Here is a 21,879-nt window from a genome sequence, read left to right as displayed (position 1 = left end):
AGGAATTCAACTGTGTTCAGACAAAATATATACAAGACAAACTGAAGGTAATTGAGGTAAGGCACTACATTTAAGAGGGATCAAATCTTTCAATTATGCTAAGAACATAAGTCAGCTCAGATATTTCAATACCCCCCAAATTCTGGCTAAGATTATCTCAGGGCATCCATGGATTTCCTTGGGGAGCCTGCTGTACATATGAATTGACTCTTGGTCCAGGAGATGAATAAGGAGTGTAACAGGAGTATAAAGTATAATAGAAGTATAAAAGAAGTAATAAGGAGTATAAAATGATTTGGTCTCCAATATGACTTCAAAATTCACCAAACCACATCAGAGACATGGTGATTTCTTACTTGGTTCTCCAAGACCAAAGTCAAAAAAAAAAAAAATCCACCAGTGACATGACTATGGACAACTAGAGGTCTTCCAGGCTTAAATTTCAAAGTCAAATCTTCAGTAGGGTGACCTTGGGGGCTAAAGCTATCCTGTGGCTAAAGTATAGGTAGAAGTAGTGAGAATCATTGTCAATTACAGAAAACATTAAAGACTGTAGTCAGCTGAGAAGAGGGATTGGAAATTGTCATATGAAGATTTAATGAGTAAATTGTGAATATTTATCCTGTAAAAGAGAAGGCATTGTCTGTGTGTGTGTGGTGGGGAAGAGACTAGGAGTGGTCATAGTGGCTGTCTTTAAGTATTTAAAAGTCTATCATGTGGGACTAGATTTATTTTGTCTCCATAATGAGAAATTAAGAGCAAAGGGTGGAAGTTGTGGAAAATCAAATTTAGGTTTGAGGTAAACCAAGCTTCAGAAATATTCAAAAGAATAATGATCTGTCTCATGAGGAAGAGGCTTCCCAATTCTCAAAGGTCTACTGGCAAAGACTGATCACTTGTCAAGCTTATTTAAAGTTCACATAAAGGCTGAACCAGTTGCCCTGTAAAATCATATAATTTTAGCTAGACAGAACACTGGGGATCATACAGCCTAATCCCCTAATTTTACAGATAAATTAACTAATTCCTAAAGAGGTGAAGTGGCTGAGCCAGAATTTGAATACAAATCCTCTGACTCAAAACCCTCTGACACAGTTTTTCCATTATATTATGGGATTTAAAATTTGACAGTGACAGAGAGAGGGTGGGGATATCCAGCTGGTAATAATTCCCCATCTCCTCAAGGAGTCTGGGAAAATTGGGAAATCAGGGATTCTATTTATTTTTCTTGAGACAGTTACGTGGCTCAGCACATAGAATTCTGGACCTAGAGTCAGGAAGATCTGAGTTCAGATTTGGCCCCAGATAGTTACTAGTTGTGTGATTTTGGGCAAGTCATTTAACCTCTATCTGCTTCAGTTTCTTCATTTGTAAAATGGAAATAATAATAGCACCTTCCTCCCAGGGTTGTTGTATCAAATGAACTTATATTTTGCTGACAAGTCCCTGACTGCACATGGCATTTTCTTCTTAAGAAAACTGTAATTGGTAGACAGATCTTTAAAATCCTTATGTTCTTCTATAGGGCACCATATAAAGTACCAGAAAACTGCCACCCCTCCAAGTCACTTCCTAGGAACTCTATTTATCATTTATCTTGAAGGATGTATTTGTCACCTATTTAAAACATTACCTAAACCTGACATTATCAAGTTCATAGGAAAGAAAAAATGAAGACCAATATACTGAAGCTTGTAAATCATTTTTCATACTATAATACCCACAAAATGACAATTCACATCCCCAAATCCCCATGACTACGACTCCCCTATCCAAATTTTCTCACTGGTCCCCACAGCTCAAAACTAAGAAGTTATATTTATCAAATGAAGCAAATGATCTTAGCTTCTTCCACAAACCCAAACTTGCATGAGGCTCAAACAACAAAAAGAAATCCTTGCAGGATAGAATCTGCCACCTAATTTTCTTTAGATCTATAGGAAGCATAACAGAAAGTATTGAATCTGGAGACAAATGACCTGGGTTCATATCTCAGTCCCTGCTACTTACTTTCTAGGCTACCCTGGGTAAGTCACTTAATCTTTCTAGGTTTCAGGTTAGCTCTCTAATGACCTTTAATGACTGTTCTAGCATTAACTCTATCCTAAGATGATCTCTGTAAGACCCAGCAACAAAAGTTAATTGGCTTAGAAGGTAAGGGTAGCTTTTTGAGGGAAGAGTCTGTTTCATTTTTGGTTTTGTATCTCTAGTGGCTAGTCCACTTCTTTAAAAACTAGACACTTAAAGTTTGTTGTTTTTGTTTCAGGGCGGTCCCCAGTGTCTTGTCTTTTGTCCTGTCATTAGACCTCGATGACTCTGGAAGAGAGAGTGAGGCTGATGATCTTGTGCAGCTGCTCATTTCACATGCAAGTCAAGAAATCATCCTGGCGAGGTCATTGGTCCTTTTCAAGAATGAAGGATGCACAACAACGATGACAAGTTATGCTCTTTGAGAGCAGGGCTGGCGTGCGTGTGTGTGTGTGTGTGTGTGTGTGTGTGTTTGCCTTTCTTTATAATGCTGGCACTTAGCCCAATGCATGGCACCTAGTATTCGTTTAATAAATGCCCACTCAAGGAATGACTGACATAAAGACTAAGAAAGACTGCTTAATGAGAAAGGTATTACCCATTGGCCTTCATTCATTCAAGAATGAGACTGGGCATAACCACTTACTCCCCAATGTGCCTGTTTCACACAGTTACCTGGTTGTAACTCTTACTTTATCCACAGTCTTTCTTATACTACTTTGAGATGAACTGTGATGCATTTTTTACCATCAAGAGTCTTGTAATTTTGCAAATCAATGCTGGCAGGTTACATGCCAAAATGCAGAGGAATCTCTGTCACGTTTAGACTATGTAGAAAAACGTTCAAGGCAGTTCTCCAATCTCATCCTGACACATTAAGGTGCCCTTTTAGTCATGACAGAAAATGAATATTGTGTCATTTTCTTGTTACAATCTGGATAATGAGGGAAAATATGTGAATTTCAATGTCTCATCAACATTATAATTTATAGTAGTGAACAGTGAACTCTTTCCACTGCCTAGATCTTCTGAATTTTGATTGGCTGCTCATTCCATCTTTTCTCTGCAAGCTGATGAGGCTGCAGAGTATGAGAACGGCAGCAAAAACAAACCAAATTACTGTCTCAAGGAAACTTTGATTTTGGAGTCTCCTTAAAAACTCTAATTACATTTTCCCCACTTAGATTATGGCTGCACATAATTCCATTTAGCATAGGAAAACCACAGTATTATTTTGAGAACATTTTTAATGAAGTAATTCCTTTGTGCTAGGTTTTTTTATTGTAATAATTATAAGACTTTTGTTATAAGTATTATTAGGAGAGATTTCTTTCTCGTTTTAAAAAACAAAGCTAGTTTAATTTTTTTTTTAAACTGCAAATTAATAAACTGTCATCTCTAAACTCCTGTAAAGTTGATAGGGCATTTAGGCTCCTTAAAATGATGGTCTTGACTTCTTATATATTGTTTATGATTTGATAGGAATCCTGGATTTGGGAGAAGCAGATGCTGTAGGACATCCTTTCATAGAGACTGTGTGTGTGTCTGTCCTTCGTTGCCAAAGAAGATCATGTCATCACAGAGATAATGACGTGACTTGCACTTGACTGTGTTTTGAGTGAAGGAGGGTTGTGCAGGTCACCAGCCTCACTTCTCCTTCAGAGTCATCTGAATCTAGTGACCAAATATTTATCAGGATGACTGGAGATGACCCAGGATGAGGCAATTGGGGTTAAGTGACTTGCCCAGGGTCACACAGCTAGTGAGTGGCAGGTGTCTGAGATGAGATTTGAACTCAGATCCTCCTGACTCTTGCACTGGTGCTCTATCTACTGCACCACCTAGCTGCCCCATGGAGATTGTAGCTCCTTTCTGAAACCACCAATGTTCCCTTTCTGCTACCACACTAGAATATGTATTTCTGGATATGCTTAAAGGCTTTAAAAACTCTTTAAAAAATAACTCTTAGGATTTGCCGAGAGTCTATTGTGGATTTTTTGTCACATAATCCACGATTTGAGGTCTAACTAGAAAACATGACTGATGGAGGAAGAGAATTTTTAAAAAGACTCAAAAAATCTGAGTTCCAAATATAGTTCCTCTACCATGTGAATTTTTGGGACACGTAATGTTTCTTTGCCTCAGTTTCACTTTTTTTATACATAAAAAATGTTTCTTTTTCCACCTCAGAAGGCTAAAGTGGAAAAATAAGATGCATATGGAATTCCTTTAAAATCGAGAGAAAAGACAGCACCAATACTTAGAGGATGTGGAATGAACAGAAACAGATTTTTGATTGTGAAATGCTCTGTGTTTTATTTTTTTAGACCAAACCTTTAATTCTATTGATCTAGGGATCCCCCTGAGGAAACTCTTTTTAATTCAAATTAACACCTGTTTGGTAATTTATAACCTGAGAAAGCTGCCTTGGGGCATGGAGAAGTGAAAAAATTTCTTGCCCAGGGTCACAAAGCCAATAAATTTCAGAAGTGGCTCTCGAACCTTGCTCTGAGGCCAGCTCTGTCTATCCACTAAGCCACAGCTGCTTGTCTTCTAAGACAGACTCACATGCACTTAAATCTGTAGGGCAAGATAGCAAGGGTATGGATGTTATAAAATAATAATCAGTGTGCTCTAATTACCTAGGATTTGATAGGCTTAAGGTGATTTTGCTTCTTGGACAGATGTCTCAACTGGCCAGACTAGTTGGTGGTTGTTTTCTGCATTCCAGCTGTGATCAGGAGAGATGCTGATAACAGCGGATCTGACACTTCCCTTTCCTCATAAACACCTGGCATTGTGAAATGTTTAATTCCAGACTAGCTTTCATGAGTAAAGATTTGCCTATGTTCAACTACTGAAATGCCTGATAGTACTACATATCAGCCAATTTTGAATAATAAATTCTATTTTTTAAAAAGTAAGATTTCAAGGCAATTCAGTGTTGTGATGTAAGGGCTTAACCCTCAACCTCTTGATGCCTCAGTTTTTCCATTTGAAAAATGAATATTAGAATGTTGCCCTGGGATAATATGAAGATCAATAAGATAATTCTTGGCAACCACGACTGAGCTTCGTGATAAAAGCCCCTAACTAAATATGAAACATTAATTTAGATGAAAAGGACATGCTAGTGTTAGGGTAACATGTACTTCATTAAAACCAAGCAACTTTGCTGAATTCCAGCATTAGAGGTGAGGTAACCAACCAAATGACTTCTGGTGTATTAGTTTGCTGAATTAGATAACAAACTTGTCAGGTCTCTCTTATAAGCTGTAACTTAAAGGTTATGATTTATCCATACATATTTTTTTAACATCAACATATTTCTGTTTAAACACAGGTCAGTGACTAATAGGAGTTGCACATTCAATTTGCACCATTTAAAGCACTTCCCGTAATGTTCAGTGCTTTGAACTTGGCACCAAAAAAAGCAGCATTCTTTGGAGGGATTTTCTGGGTGTTTTTCTTTTTTAACAAAAATACTGTAAACCTTACTTTCAATTGTTTTATAGCTCAATTGATAAGGTGTGTTCTTTTTTTGTTTAAGAAAATTTAAAAGCAACTAATTTAAATATGCAAAATTATCTTGAGTTGTTCATACGTGAACTTAAAAGCCGTGCAACACAGGAAAATTAAGTAATTATGCCTCCAAGTTATTTACTGCAATTAAGCTCATTTATCATATGCAAATTAGTGCAAACTGGTCTCATTAGTTACTAAATTACTCAATATGAGCTGAACAATGTAGCACTCCAGTTTGTAATGAAAAATCCCTGTAGAGGCAAGCAGTATCAATTAAGCTAATTTGCATATGCAAATATATTCACTAACGTTCTCTTTTTTCTATATTTAGTTCTATATTTTCTTATCATTCTGGATCATAGGGAAAAATATACGGTCATTTATCCTTTTCTTATTCCTCAGATGTAAGTTAAAGAAATCATTTCAAATGTCGCTGTCATTTCTTATTATCACTGAAGTCCAACAGGACCCAGTTTGCCAAGAGAACCATGATCATTCAACATTGCAAGGGTTTCCTTTTTTTTTTTTTTAAACATCAGTAAAGTGTCAGTAACACAAATGATGGAAATGAATTTCCAGATCTCTCATGAAACAGACATTGGACCTGGAAGTTTGAATATCCGAATATTGGAGATATTTTTTTCACAAAGCTCAAGAAATGTTGATTGTGATATCTCAATAAAATAATAGTCAGTGTCCTTTAATTACCTAGGATTTGATGTGCTTAAGATGTTGTTGCTTCTTGGCCAGATGTTTTAACTGGCCAGACTAGTTGGTGACCTTTTTCTTTATTCCAGCTGTGACCAGGAGAGATGCTGATAACAACAGATCTGACACTTCCCATTCCTCATAAGCACATTGCTACAAACTGTATTTTTCTCCCATAAATCAGACATTGGTTAGGTCTCAGAACCGAACTTCAAAATCTGGTTTGGATATGCTTGATAAAATGAGAGTGATGCTGTGTCACAACACACTTCATTTATTGGTTTTTTAAAAAAATAATACCCACTAACATTTTTTTGTAAAATATTTTGTAAAAATTTCTGGATGTTGGGTTTATGGAGTTCCCATATATCTATCAATAATTCTGAAGATTTTTTTGTATACATATATGTATACGTGTGTGTGTGTGTGTGTGTGTATGTTTGCCTGACAGGTAAACCTACTATGTGCCAGGTATTGTGTTAAGTGAATTATAGATAAAATCTCCCAACAGTCCTGGGAGTTAGGTGCTATTATTATCCCTATTTTATAGATGAAAAAAGTGAGTTAAGTGACTTTCCCAGGGTCACACTTGACCTCAAGGCTTCCTGACTTCTGGCCCAGTGCTCTGTCCACTGTACCATCTAACTGATTACACCTTGGTAATGGAAGCTTTGCTAGTATCAAATGTATCCTGTACTTCTCAACTGTTGTTTTCCCTTGATAGTATAGGGAAGTGTGTTTATAGGGAGGGAAGGAATAGATGAGGCAAACAGAAATGGAATATTGAGTCAGGAAGACCCGAGTTCAAATTCTACCTTAGACATTGACCAGACTAGTAATAGAATTTCACTCCCATGGTTATTGTGAGGATACAAATGAGATAACTTTTACAAGCCTCTATTATTATTTCACTCAAGTCCATAGTTTTTACTAAACCTGTTTATCACTGTAGCTTAACCTGAGATTTAACACCTTCTAGAGCAGGGGTGGGGAACTTGCTTGCCAAAGCCACATGTGGCCCTCTAGGTCCTCAAGTGTGGCCCTTTGCCTCCAAACTTCACAGAACAAATGCTTTTAATAAAGGGAATTGTTGATGACTTTATTAAGAGGATTTGTTTTGTGAAGTTTAAATTCAAAGGGCTGCACTTGAGGACCTAGAAGGCCACATGTGACCTTGAGGCCACAGGTTCCTTACCCCTGCTCTAGAATCTGACTCCAACTTAATCTTTCAGGTCTCATATGAGTCACTTTTTTTTCCCAGCTTAAATGAACTGTAAACTGTTCTTTGATCATGCTCTGCTTTTCTCTCCCTCCATACGTTGATTAAAGCCATGCTCTGTGTTTGGACTCCATTTTCACTATATTTGTCTACTGAAATTTTTCTTCTACTTCCAGGTACTTCTCAGGATCTGGTTCTTCCACTGAGCCTTTGCTACATCTCTGCAGTTCAGGGATTCCTAACCTGAGGTTCATAAACTTGTTTTTGTTTTTAAATATTTTGATAGTTGTATTCCTTTGTAATTAGCTACCTTTGTGTTCCTCTGTGGTATATTTTATGCATTTAAAAATTATTCTGAAAAAGTATCCATAGGTTTCAATAGACTGACAAAGTGGACCCTGACACCAAAAAGGCTAAAAAATCTCTGCTCTGGTTGAAAGCAACACCACAGAGCCCTTCATGTAGATCATACTCATTTGTTTACATGTCTGTTTGATATGAATTCTCTTGATGATAGAATTTAAAAAAAATTAATCACCAATAGTTAGCAGAGCCCCTTTTCATGTAACTAGCAATAATAATAAGTATTTTAGTAATTATTTAACTTAATAATAATTTGTTTCATTATATTTGTTATATTACATATTTATAATAAACAGTTGAGTCATTTTAAGGTTTGCAAAGTGCTTTACAAATATTATCTCCTTTTATCTTCAGCACAACCCCAGGGGAGAAGGTGCTATAACTATTCTCATCTTACAGATGAAGAAATTGAGGGAACCAGACTTGGACAAGAGATCACAAAACTAGTACATGGCTTGGGCTGGATTTGAACTCAGGAAGGTGTGGTGCTCCTCATTAAATGGAGTTTATTGGAATTTTGCTTTACTGTCTATTTTCCTATCTATTCCAAAAAATGTTTGCTGCAACTCTATTGCTGTGTTTACATGATGAGACTCCCTGATTCTTCTCTCAATAGGAAGATGTTTCTATCAACAAAAATGTATTGTAATTCTTAGAAGCATTTGCCCTGAAACCTCCTCTGATTATGGGTGACAGAAGCTATAAGACATATGCATCAAACTGCTCTGTCATGACTGTTTACAGGGTCATCTTGGGGCCTTTAAGGAAGTTCTGAAGAACACACAGTCATTACAGAAGAACTATTTTGGTTGTGAGACAAGACCTCGCCTGAGGAGTCCAAGAATTATAATCTTATAAGGTCGTTTTGTTGGGGGTGGTGGGGGGAGGAGGATCTGGTGGGATTCTCTCCAGGAGAATACCCAGTTCCACAGTTAAAAAAATGAAGAGTACTGGACAGAGTCAAGAACAGCTGGGTTCTAATTCTCTCAGATACTGTATGGACCTGGGGAAGTTATGTAGTTGTTCCCAGCCTCAGTTTCCTCATCTGTAAAATAGAGATAATAATGGCACCTACTTCACAGGGCTGTTGTGATGATCCAATAAGATAACATATTATAAAGTGTTTTGCAAACTTTAAAGTGCCATCTAAAACGCTAGCAATATAATTGAAATAATTACTTTTTTGGAGGAGACAGTATAATGGAGGAAAATTCCAATACATCCATATAACGAAACATTTATTAAAGTGCCTTCCTCTCTGAGTTCAAATCCAGCCTCAGACATTTATTAAATGTGTGGCCCTGGGCAAGTCTCTTAATCTCTGTCTGCTCCAATTTCTTCATCTGGAAAATGGGGATAATTATAGTACCAACCTCCCAGGGTAATCGTGAGGATAAAATAAAATAATATTTTAAAGTGTCTCACAAATGTATTTATTATTATTGTTTTTCCCAACCTCTTTATTGCAATGATAATGATGATGATGATGTCACATGAAGATGAATGCAGCAATAACAGTATTGATAATAAGAACAATAAATCAAGCTCCTCTACCTCGACGTGCTCCGGATGGTTGGATCCAGTCAAGTCCTGGGGACTTGACCCTGAGGTTCCTAGAAGCCAAAGCAGCTTATTGCATCACCTGAGTTTTTTTCAATAGTCCTTTACTGGCGTGCATGCTTTGAAGTTTCTTGTCATAGCCTTTATGCATACAGAAATCTCATATTGTTCAGGAAGTATTGGTAATATTTTTATTCTACTATTTTTTTAAAGTACATACTTGGTTGACCTCAAAGATCACAAAATCAGAGTCACAGATTCTGAGTTGTAAAGAACCCTATTGGCCATTTAGTTCAACTCAAAATCCTCCAGAGTGTTCCTACTCCAACAGTTGCAACAGTGGTCATCCAGCCTGGAAGCCCTCCCATGAGGAGAAGCACACTACCTCCTGAAAAAGCCTATTGCGCTTGTGGATGGCTTTAATAATTGGGCAAATTATCCTGATATCAAACTTACATTTACTCTTTTGCCATTTTCCTCAGTTGCTCCTCATTGTGTTCTGCAGGACCAAGAAGAAAAACCCCAAACCCTGTTCAACATGACATCTGTCCAAATCCTCAAAGATAGCTTTCACATTCTTCCTGAGTCTTCTCATCTCTAGGCTATGATACACTAAAATTTCAATATTTCCATTCCTTAAAGAAAGCCTTTTGTTAAGAGGCCATGTTAAAGCTAAAGCTACATCCCATGCCAAAAATCCTGTGCTGACATATATAGTACCTGTACTTAATAACAGACGGTGTTTATTTTTTATTATCCCAAGCTTGCCATAATATTCGATAGCGAGAATGGTAGAGATTATCATAAACTATTGGTGGGATAAATAATATATGTTTCTACAGACTCATCACAGCATGGATGACAAATCAAGCTGACATACCTGCCCCTTCCAGTTCTTCAATTTACAAGGTTTGTTTCGTTTGTCTTGTTTTTAACACCTGTAAGGTGTGTAAAACAGCATTACTGTCTCGTATGCAAATATGTGGTGGTTGATTTTACATCTCTTCTAACACTAACATAAAGTATTCATTTAGAGAACAAAAAAAAAAAAAACAACCCTTGAACTTAGGCTTCTGCCAAGGGCGTACAAATAAAAAACACACTCTACTCATAATTTTGACACCTAAGGGAAAAATCACTGGTTAATTTTATGTTTTCTTAAGATTATATTTGCTATCATTTTGCATTTAGTTAAGCCTAGAAAAATAACAGGAAATGTGAGCACATTGGATAGTTCCTACAACTTGTCTAAGTAAACAATATTCTCTTCTCTCCCTTCTTAAGGATGACAGGATGGAAGAAGGTTAATGGATCCGCAGAGCACTTATGATAAAGCAGAATCCACCTACAGGAAAAGCTAAACTCTGTTCAACAATCTTTTTGGCATTCAAGGAAGACTGTTTGCAAAGAAGACCTCTTATTTTTGATGTCTCTTGGCTTTCCATCTACTCTGCCATAAAGTATAATAATTCCCCATCTTGGCCTCTTGACCTCCTAATAGCTTTTGCTCCTCATCTGATTAATATAAGCCAAGTAAGACTATGTTGAACTAAAATACCTTGGATGAGACCCAATATATACAATCGACACTCTTATAGATCTAAGGCTAATTATCCTAGAAAGCCTTCAACCATACTGCAGATGGCACTTTGGTCCTAGTAATTCTAGAATCTCTACAGACTCACTCAGAGGATGGCAGAGGCAATAACCGGTAAAAATTGGGCTCAAAACCCTAGCCTGAAAAATGACGGCAGATGAGTCGAATGATCACTGGTAATTTTTCTGGCAGAATAATCTTTGGTTGTCTAAATGATTATAATGAGACTAATAATTATCCTGTTCACTTTACAGAAAAGGCAACACAAAATTTTAAGGAATCCTATAAGGTTTGAGGGAAACTGTTTCTGGAACAATGTAGTGGGAAATTTTAAAAAAGGCTACCATGGCCAATGACACTACCATCATAGAAAGTTCCATTATGTTACCCTATGTCCTTTCTCACTGTCTGCATACTAATTGGTATCTGATGTCTGACAGATTTCTTGTCATGATAGAAACCTCTGCAAAGCAGTAGATTGTGTGGTTTAGAACATACTGAAGGCATTTCTGACTGAGCTCATGGTGTTTGGGAGTCTCCAGGAACCAGATCTAGAAAATGTACAAAAGCTCCTGGGAGGAGACATCCTCTTCTGAACTTAAGCTAGCTCCTGTTAACAAAGCCTCAAATAGTCAAAAGAAAGGTTGCAATTCATTTCCAGCTATATGAAACCAGGTTGCTTTTTCTGGAGTGTTACTCCATTTTTTTCTCCCTTTCTTATATTATTTTTAACCAATGGCCACTCAAGTTTCCATCCATTCCTACTCCAATTCAAATAATCTGAACTAATTTGTTAAAAATTCTTGAAAGCATTGCACCTAGTACTCACAGGAGTACTCTGCCCCTCTCAGCTTCGGAGATGAAGGTGGTTCTGATGCAGATACAGCCAGTAAGCATATATTAAGCTCCTACCATGTATTAGGCACTATTTTGTTATTGTCGATTTGTTTTTCAGTTGTGTCTGATTCTTCCTGATCCCATTTGGGGTTTTCTTGGCAAACATACTGGAAAGGTTTGCCATTTCCTTGAGCTAAGCCTCCAAAAGGATTTTTTTCCCTTCTAATGTAAAATATGAACTTTATTTGGCATCTGAGGCTCTTCACAACCTGACCCCTTCCTATCTTTCTACCCTTTTAACCCATTACCTCCCTCCATACACTCCAGTGTGGTCCAGTTAGACTAGCCTATTTGTGTTTTTAGCACAGGACTGCTCTCCCAGCTAACCTCTGACTCTTAGAAAGCCTACCTATCTTAAAAGACTTTGCTCACATTTCAGGGCTTAGGACCTTCTCCCCTAAGGCAATCTCCCACCTACTCTATTTTTCTTGAAATATTGATTTATTCTGAATTCAAATCTGGCTTCAGACACTTACTAGTTGTGTGATCCTGGGCAAGTCACTTAACAACCTTTGCCTCAGTTCCTTATCTGTAAAATGGTCTGAAGAAGGAAATGGCAATTTGCTCCGGTATCTTTGCCAAGAAAATCCCAAAGGGGATCAGAAAGAATCAACAAGTCTGAAATGCCTGAACTACATCACTGATTCTAGAACCTGTTCTCTTCTCCCATTAGAATCTAAACTTCTTGAGGGTAGGAAATATTTTTGTTTTGTTGCTGTTTATTTATTTTTCTTTCTATCCCAAGTACTTATCAGAGTGGTTGGAACATAGTAAAGACTTAATAAATGTTTGTAGATTGATTCAGACAGCCTATTGTATTACAGACCATTTCAATGACTCCATTTCTTTCTTTTTAGTGGCTTCCCCTCTCATCTTCCCACTGCCCTAAAGCCTCTAGTGGAGAATAGATTCTCTTGTATTCTCTAATTACTGCTATTTAATACAATCAAGAAACTAATAGGGCTGAAAATGGGTCCCACTTTTCCTTGAAAGCTGGCTTGCATAAGATCTGAGTATGGTCTATAATCATTGTTGCTTATGACTGCATACTTATTTTTTTTCCTATTTTCAAAAAAGATCTCATGTTATGGTCATCGTAGGGGCTACATTCAGAGTCTATATTGATCATTCTACCAATTGATCCAAGTTTAGCTCACTTTCTCTCATTGGATAAAAACTGAAAGGAAGCAAATTGTATTGGCTTCAGATAAAATAGATTCCAGATATATGGGAGAAGAAGAAAGAGAAACAAGAATGAAGAAGACGATGAGCTTCAGGAGTTGGGTTGTCTGGAAAGAATTCAAGAGGCAGATATTCTCCTAGTCAAAAGAGCTTTATTGATACAAAAGCAGTTTGCAAGAAGACAGGAGTTTGTTTTTATAAGTAATTTTTGGGTATTTGACCAAGACCACAGTATGCTCCTACCTGAGTATTTAGTTACTCAAAGGGAAAGGGGGAGGCAGGAAAGGGAAGCAGGTATGCTGAAAAACAGTTCAAGGATGTGATCACAGAACAAGGAACTTAGCTTGCTCTACTATGGAAGGCTAATCATGTACACAGACAAAGGAAGCAAGGTTTTTGTTTTCTGCCAGAGCTTGCTGTTACTGGGCAGATTTAAACAAGGCCATCATGTTTCTGGGCAAAATTCAGCCTCAAAGTTTCCACATGTTACTTGGCAAAAGTCAGCCTCATCAGAGAAGAGCTCGCAAGAAATTCAGTCTCACCTCTGCACTTGAAATATGCCCAGTTATAATGGTTTATCATTTCATACTCTAATGGAAATCACTTCTTTTTCTGGGCTTGCAGAAAGTGGCAGCACCCAGGAGGGACTTTTCCTAGATCAGAATGGCCAGGCAAGCCTCTGTATATGAGTTCATTAAGATTATCCTTATTTCTATCTGAATATTTCAATTCAACTGAGCTGAAACTTAGCCAGTTCTGTAAAACACAATGAGTCCGATAACGTTGCTAGGTGCTTCCTCTTCCAGAATGTCAGAAAGTTAGAAAACATCTTCCATAACTAAAATATGGTTTTGATCATAACAGATCTCAACTCGGAAGCAAGAAACTTCTGTAGATAAAGATTGGCATGTTGAAATGATGACAAAAACTTTAAGGAACAATGATGATGATGATGATGGTAAGTGGGATAACCATCAAAAAAATGAATCTTCTAGACAGTATTGTAAGGTACATCTACTAATTTCAACAGTTAATGTAGATATTTCCATATCATAGCACTGATGAAAACAATATGCTCGCATTTGTCTATTCTTACTTTAAAAACTTTCTGTGATTTCTCCTCTAGCAATTTTGTGATAAGATTGCAAAAAATTCCAATATTGGAAACATTCATGATCACCATGTAAAGCTGAGGAACATTCAAATTTGGCAACACATTTAAAAAAAGTCACATTACCTTCACAACATAACTTTGCTCTTCGAAAAATAATATATAGATACATAAAAGATACAAACATAAAGAGATATATAGCCACATACAAACACAATATACACACAATTATTCTCTGAACAGCCAGCTAATACAGTGCAAGTCAACTAAATAGAGCAATTTATCTAAATTATTACCGCACAAATAATACTTGCCCTCCCTTTCTCATTAACACTCTCAAGTGATGGCTTTGTAAAAAGAAAAAAAAATGAATTTGTAAGAATCTCACAAATCCAAGCTGAAACAATAATCCAATACAGTGCTGGATTCAAAGGCAACAACACTCTCTATGTCTTTTGATTATTCTTGGTTAAAATACGTGTGTGTACATCCACACACATATATGCATATATATGTATATGAACATATGCAGGCGCAATTAATTTTTTTATTACCTGTAAAATGTGGCTTCCCAGGTGTGCCTCAAATACTTCAATGGCTAGAGCACTGGGGCTTCTCCTTCGTTGGGCACCTATAACTGAATAAAAAAAAGGTATTGCAGTGAACTCATGTTTCCAGCATAATTCCTTTCCTGGTCATGTCACTGGTTATTTATTGTTTTTATGTAAATTTATTGAAACAGCACCTGATGTAAATTTCAATTCTGACTTGTACAACTACCCCAAGCAGAGCTCAGGTTTAGCTTTCAGTGGCTTCAGCAGCTACAACTGCCAAGAAAAGTGAAAAACAATACCCTGGAGCACATTTTGTCTTAGTATCCAGGGATATTTCTCCTGTACTGAGACCAACTACATATATGTGTGAGTCACTAAAATATAAGTACATTACACCAATATTATATCTGCTTGCAAATTCAGGTGACTCTAACTCAAACCTGAGAAGCACAGGAATTTGTAAAGTGTACCAAGTTTGTGAAACTCTTTTACGTACACATTATTAACACTGAACTAGAACTTTACGGACACTTCATATGTATGTATGTGTGTGTGTATATACATATATACATATACATAGGGATACATATATACATACACATATATATATATATATGTATGTATGTATCCCTATCTGGGAGAAATACTAGGAAAAAAACTGATTTTAAAAAAAAGATATTAAATGCTGATAAAAACTCTTTAAGTAATAGTATCCAAATGTGGAGTTTTTCTTGCTGCGTACTTTACTGGGGGTGGGGCCAGGGAAGAGGGGAGGAGGGAGACCCCAGGGAGGGTGGTGGTGGTAAATGACTCAGTACTCATGGAATTAATACTTGTTGAACCCTGCAATGTATAAAGCTTTAGTTAAAGCATACACAAATATTCCTTGTCTTCAGAAAGCTTCTACTCTCATGAATTTAGTGCTATATTATTACTACGTCACAATTTTACTTCAAAAACATGCCATCATCAGGAAATGTTTAGCTATTTTTTTAAAACTAATAAGCAACTTACTATAAAGGAAATCAAATGAAGTTAATTTTCATTTTTCATAGGAATTACTAACCTATAATATGACTCTATTAGCATTCATATGTAGTATTTAGTTATAATGCGATGTCAACGTTACAAACATTTTTGTTCATATTTCTAAAATAAAATATTTGTCAGCATAAACGTCATTTCACCATATTTACTGATTCATGAAACAGAATATGGTTAAGAATAGTTACTATCACTCCCTGAATAAGATAATTTACTTAAAGCATTTTGAAAAGTTAAAAGTGCTATGGAAATGTTAGATACTAGCTGCAATAAGAGTGGTGATAATGTTAACAACTACCTTAATTATTCCAGACTCATTGCTTATCCCATGGTATCTTCTTTTTTTCCCTAGAAAAGAAAGCTTCCAGGAAAAGACTGGCTTCTAGATATTAAAATACTTAAAATACTCAAATGTCTCTTTGCTCTCATGGATTTGGAATTTCCTTCAATAATGCAGAGAACAACTCATCCATGCTTTTCCACCTTCTGTGACTCACTATGTCTTCCCATAAGTTTGCCACAAGGAGTCCACTCTCCTTTCTCATTTCCTCCTGATATTGTGAGCATACCAATAGAATACTCTCGTTAGCTACCTGTCATCACTTTTCCTTGCCACATGACTAGACCACACTACCTTTTCTTCCTAAAATGCATTTCCTTAATTATATCTTTTACTTCTGCTGCTCAAAGTTCTTGCTGGGTTATATTCCGGGCATGTTCACTGCATCCCTCTCTACTGCTTTATGTGATATCCATCAGAGTGTGTGATATACATTTTAATTCCTCGTAGACTTGCATTCTGTCTTACTGTCACAAAGCAGAATATTAGTATTAGAGATCTGGGCCTTTGTTTCAATAGGAAGCTTGAATATTAAAAGAGCTTTGTTACTTCCCAAAGGCAATCCAGCCTATTTTCTTCAGCTGCTCAATCAATTAGAATTTATTAAGGACCTACTATGTTTCAAGCACTCTGCTTATTAATACTATCTACTCCTCGCCCAACTTGTTGCCCATCAGTATTATCTGTCCCAGTAGGTAGATAAATTTTATGTGTTTCCTGTCTAAATAAAATGTCATAATCTGGTCCAGAAATGTTCTTTATCCATTTGGTCGAGGCAAACGTTTTTGTTTGTTGGACAGGTTTTGAAAAGCAAACAAAAAACTAGACTAATAATCAATAATTTTCCTTGTCACAAATGCACCAAAATATCACCTTGCTGTCCTCTATTTTCTCTTTCAATGAGAAATAGAACAGGATCCTAGAGAGAGAGCTGGAAAGGGAGTTCTGAGGTTATCTGGTTCTAACCTTCATTTAAAAAAGAAGGAACATAAGACCCAGAGAAGTTAATTGACTTGCCCAGGGTCACACAGGAGGTAAGCAGGAGAACCAGGACCAAATTCAGGTCTCATAATTCCAAATCCAGCTCTATTTCCATTGTACTAAGAATCTTAAGATTCCTATTACAATTTTACATATGACAAACCTATGGGGTAGGTAGTAGAAATATCATCCCTATTTTACAGATAAGAAAACTTAAGCCAATAATACTAAGTGCTATATGGTACTTCTAGGTTTAAAAAGTAGTTAAATATTATTACCTCCTTTGAGCCATGTACATGAAAGAAGCTACTTATCACTATTGTTATTATTATTTTCACTTAAAAAAGAGTTAGACCTGGAAAGAGTTAGCCTTGGAAAGGATCCCATCTAGTCAAATACATTCATTTTACATGTGAGGAAACTGAGACAATGTCAGGGAGGTTAAGTGAGTTGGCAAAATTCACACAGGTAGTTAAGGATCAAAGGATCTGAATCCACTTGGCTTTCTAGAATCAGTCAGCATGCACTTATTGTTTCACACATGGCAAATATAAATAGGAGAAGATAGAACTAAGATAGATCCTCCTAACTCAAAGTCTATCACCCTTTCCACTATGCCAGATTTCTTCATTGAAGTTAAATAACTTGGCCCATTGGATGGAGTGCCTGACTTGAAGTCAAGAGGCCTTTTCCTGAGTTCAAATCTGGCTTCGGACACCAGCTGTGCGATGGTAGACAAATCACTTAACTCAGTTTGCTTCAGTTTACTCATCTGTAACACAAACTGGAGAAGGAAATGGCAAACCACTCCAGTACCTTTGCCAAGAAAATCCCAAATGGGGTCACGAAGAGTCAGATACAACTCAACAACAATGACAACCCAACCATTAACAAAATGACCCCTTTCCCCAAGCTACAAGTATTTTGGACATAGGCATTCATTGCTATGTGGTGTTAAGTCTTTCCAATGGAAGAAAGTCCTAAGTCATGAAGTTTTCCGGAGCCCACCACAGTGAAGTTTCTACCCAATTTGAACAAACTTTTTGTTAGGATCTTGATTTATATTTAAGCCACTCCTTGGATACAAAATCTGTGTTTCTGTATACCTTCCTTATTTTACCAAAGATCCTGAGAGTTTCTGTATTTCATAAGAATTTATTAAAAGCATGTAAATGCTCTGAAAGTTTTCTGTAAGGAACCTCTAGAAATTAATAGCTTACCCCTTTCAGTTTGCCAGGAAAAAAAAAACAACAAACTTTTATTACATTTTTTGTTGCCCCAGAGCCCCATAAAATACAAATTTTAAATAAGACTTATTTCTTCTGCTTCCCTCATAGTAGAAACATTTCAGTTAGTTGACAAGAAAATCCCATCTAAATACTTGCTGGCCTAATTCAATTTAGCTTCAGTTACCGAGTAAAGCAGGTTGGCTCTTCAGCTTAGACTGGATTACTGTACAAATGCCCTTAAGATTACAGTGCTAGGGAAAAGCAGTGTGTATACCTTTCCACTTATTAGTTAGTGCCTGTGATATTTCAAATGGTGCTGTGAAAATGAAGGGAATGCTAATCATTTCTATTAGTCAAAAAGGAGATGATGGTTCAAAGGAAATATTAATTACACACACCTATGGGGAAATTAGAACCAGTCAGTCAGCATGCACTTATTATTATACACCTATTATGTGCTAAGGCACTATGCTAAGCAATGGGGATACAAAGAAAGACAAAAGACATTCCCTGCTCTAAAGATATCCACACTATAATGGAGAGAGATATACAAAAAAGAAAAGTACAAATAAGACACATACAGGACAAACTGGAGATAATCAACAGGGGGAAGGCACAAACTGATGAAAATGTGGAAGGGCTTCTTGGAGAAGTTGCATTTTAGCTAGGAATTGATGGAAGCAAGGAAAAACAAAAGACAGGGATGAAAATGAAGATAATTCCATTAGAACTTGAGAGCTGGTAGGCAACATAGTACAGCTGGTAAGGACCTTCAAGATCATTTGAAAAGTAGACACCAGAAGTTGGTCTTAAGAGTTGACCCTGGAAATAAAATCAATTCCATATGGTTTCCTTTCTCACAACCAAACTATGCCATAGATATACACACATACACACAGACATAAACATGCATACACATGCACGTGCTACACACACACACACACACACACTCTCTCTCTCTCTCTCTCTCTCTCTTTAAAATGCAGAAACTTTGAAGATATTACTACTGTGTGTTTTCAGATTAATTTTCAATTCTAACACGCACATTACTCCCTTCAAAATTCCTTTGGCATTTTTGATAATGCAGCTGTCTTGCTGAATATTGTTTTCAGTTTATACAATGCTAATTGCACATTATGGTAGCTTGGTGTGAATGACTCCACATGAATATGATCTGTAGTCTCCTAGATTTTTTTTTTTGAAGGGGGGAGAAGGGGAGAAGGAAGGGAAAAGATTAAGTTTGTATTTATCATATACCTACTAGGTGCTAGGCACTATGCTAAATGCAAGGGATACAAAAAAAGTCAAAGAGCAATCCCTCCTTTCAAAGAGCTCATAATCTAAAAGGGGAAAGACAACTTCCAAACAACTACATCCCAACAAGCTACATATAGGGTGAATTAGAAATCATCGTTAGAAGGAAGGCATTGACCATTAATGGGGATGATAAAAAGGAGGGGAAGGTGAAAAACTTAGAAATGCTCCCTCCTCCTTCCTCCATTCAAGACAGTGTTTACGATTTCAAGAATTCTCTTTTATTGTCTTTCCTTAGGCATTCAGTTCTTTCCATTCCAAGTTCAAATTAAGCTAGGGCATCTCCCTGTGGACTGTCTGTAAGTTTCATTTTCTTTTCGTTCATCCATTCCACCAGAAATCTACAAATGAATCTTGGTACCTCCTATCCCTGTACACACATATCTTGTCCTAGCTTCATGCCATTCTATCCAATGTCATTTTTATGGTACCAGAGGACCACTGGATTTATAGGTTTTGCACTTATGCAGGTGATGGGGGGCCATAATGACAGCTCCTAATTTTACAGCCAACATAAATATGTTAAACAGGAAACCATTAGATCTCTAGGAGCAGCCTTGCTTCCATTCTAGTATTATTGGTAATGGAAGACATGTTAAATACACACTTCTTAAATTCTACTTAAAAAAAATTCTCATCCTCACTTTTGACATTTTGAGAAAAGGGAAGAAAATCTGATAATTTGAGAACAATGAAAATCTTGCTGTTTTCTCCTCACTGCCATTGCAGTTTACTCTTAAAGCCTGAAGCAGCTTTTTTTTTTTCTTCTAGGTTCATCAGAGTTTGGAAAGAAACACCCTTCAAAGGATCCTTCAGAATTTCCAATTTTTCCGAAATTTGATAACTTCTAATGTTTTTCACACTCCTCTGGTCATTGCTTGACCACTTGCCTCTTTGCTCAATTATCAGGAAACAAACAAACAAAAAAAACCCATCTACTTTTTTTTCCTTTAAGAGGAATAAACTGACCTTCATCCACCCTTACTATCAGTTTCCACCTAATAAATACACACAAATGCACGGCCTCATAGTACTAGGCTAAAAAACAATAACTAATATTCATATAGTGGCTTAAGGTATGCCAATCACATTACAAGTACTACTTCATTTTATCCTTAAAACAACCCTGGGATGTAGGCACTGTTATGATCCCCAATTTACAGATAAGGAAACTGAGGCAGAAAGACTTTAAGCAACTTGCCTGGGGTCAAATAGCTAGCGACTAAGACTAGATTTGAACTCAGGTCTTCCTGACCCCAGGCCCATCAGTCTGTTCATTAGGCTATCTAGCAGCACTGTCCGCTTATTGGAAAGTGATACCTGAGTTCCGAGTTCTCTTAGTTGGCATTGTTCACCTATTTTTAAAAGGACATAATAAAAAGTAATGACATCATGACATACTATGAATTCTCATATGTGAAGTTTCATATCTTTAATAAAGATGTGAAAAAGATTCTGTTAAGTATTTAAAAGTCAGTTGTTAACAAAGGACATGAGAGGGAACTGATATTAACACTATATTTTTCCATCCATTTATTCCCTAATTTACCCAACATTTCTTGAGTTTGTCCTATCTATAATGTATTGATTATATCATGAGGGAGATATACACATAAATAAGACATAATCCTGACCCTTAAGGAGTTTATAATCTGCATACAGTGACAGCCACATGACACAATGAAAAGAACAATGTCTCTGGAGCCCAAAGATCTGAGTTCAAATCCTACTTCAAAGGCTTACTACCTAAGGATCTTGGACCAATTACCTGACTTTCCTAGTCTTAGGTTTCTTCATCTACAAAATAAAGGGTTTGGACTAGATCAGGGCTTTATAATCTTTTCCCACTCATGACCCCTTTTCATGTTTTGGATGCATCATGGGCAAGAAACACCTTGGATTCATTACATGTCTGATATTGAATTAATTTTTGGTCCTTGCCTGTTCAGGAACATTTTACTGTCACCAAATTTTTTGTGACCCCATGGGGACATGACCCACAGTTTAAGAAGCACTGAACTAGATGATCTCTGATATCTTAGATAAAAATAAGACAAATATGAATATTTGCATTTCACACTGCTTACATTTCATATTGTTATTTTCCTTGGATTTTCAAAGACGAAAAAATAATGCCTTAGTGATTTAGACAGGGATGACAAGTAAGAAAAGGAAAAGGAAACCGTTACTGGCCACCATCGCTGTTCATATAATTTCTCACAACAAG

At 36.7% G+C, this 21,879-nt stretch overlaps 1 protein-coding gene across 4 annotated transcripts in view; it reads right to left on the bottom strand.

Annotated features, from left to right (window-relative positions):
* NPAS3 (neuronal PAS domain protein 3) overlaps nt 1–21,879 on the bottom strand; it is a 1,140,225-nt gene that overhangs the window by 582,232 nt on the left and 536,114 nt on the right. For all 4 annotated transcript variants that reach the window (XM_072624932.1, XM_072624933.1, XM_072624934.1 and 1 more), the window contains one exon: nt 14,745–14,827. In XM_072624932.1, coding sequence (XP_072481033.1) covers nt 14,745–14,827 — 83 coding nt within the window. The remainder of the gene's footprint in view (nt 1–14,744; nt 14,828–21,879) is intronic.

Source organism: Notamacropus eugenii, chromosome 7 (assembly GCF_028372415.1).
Source record: "Notamacropus eugenii isolate mMacEug1 chromosome 7, mMacEug1.pri_v2, whole genome shotgun sequence".
Lineage (NCBI taxonomy): Eukaryota > Metazoa > Chordata > Mammalia > Diprotodontia > Macropodidae > Notamacropus > Notamacropus eugenii.
This window is presented reverse-complemented; position numbering and strand designations above follow the sequence as displayed.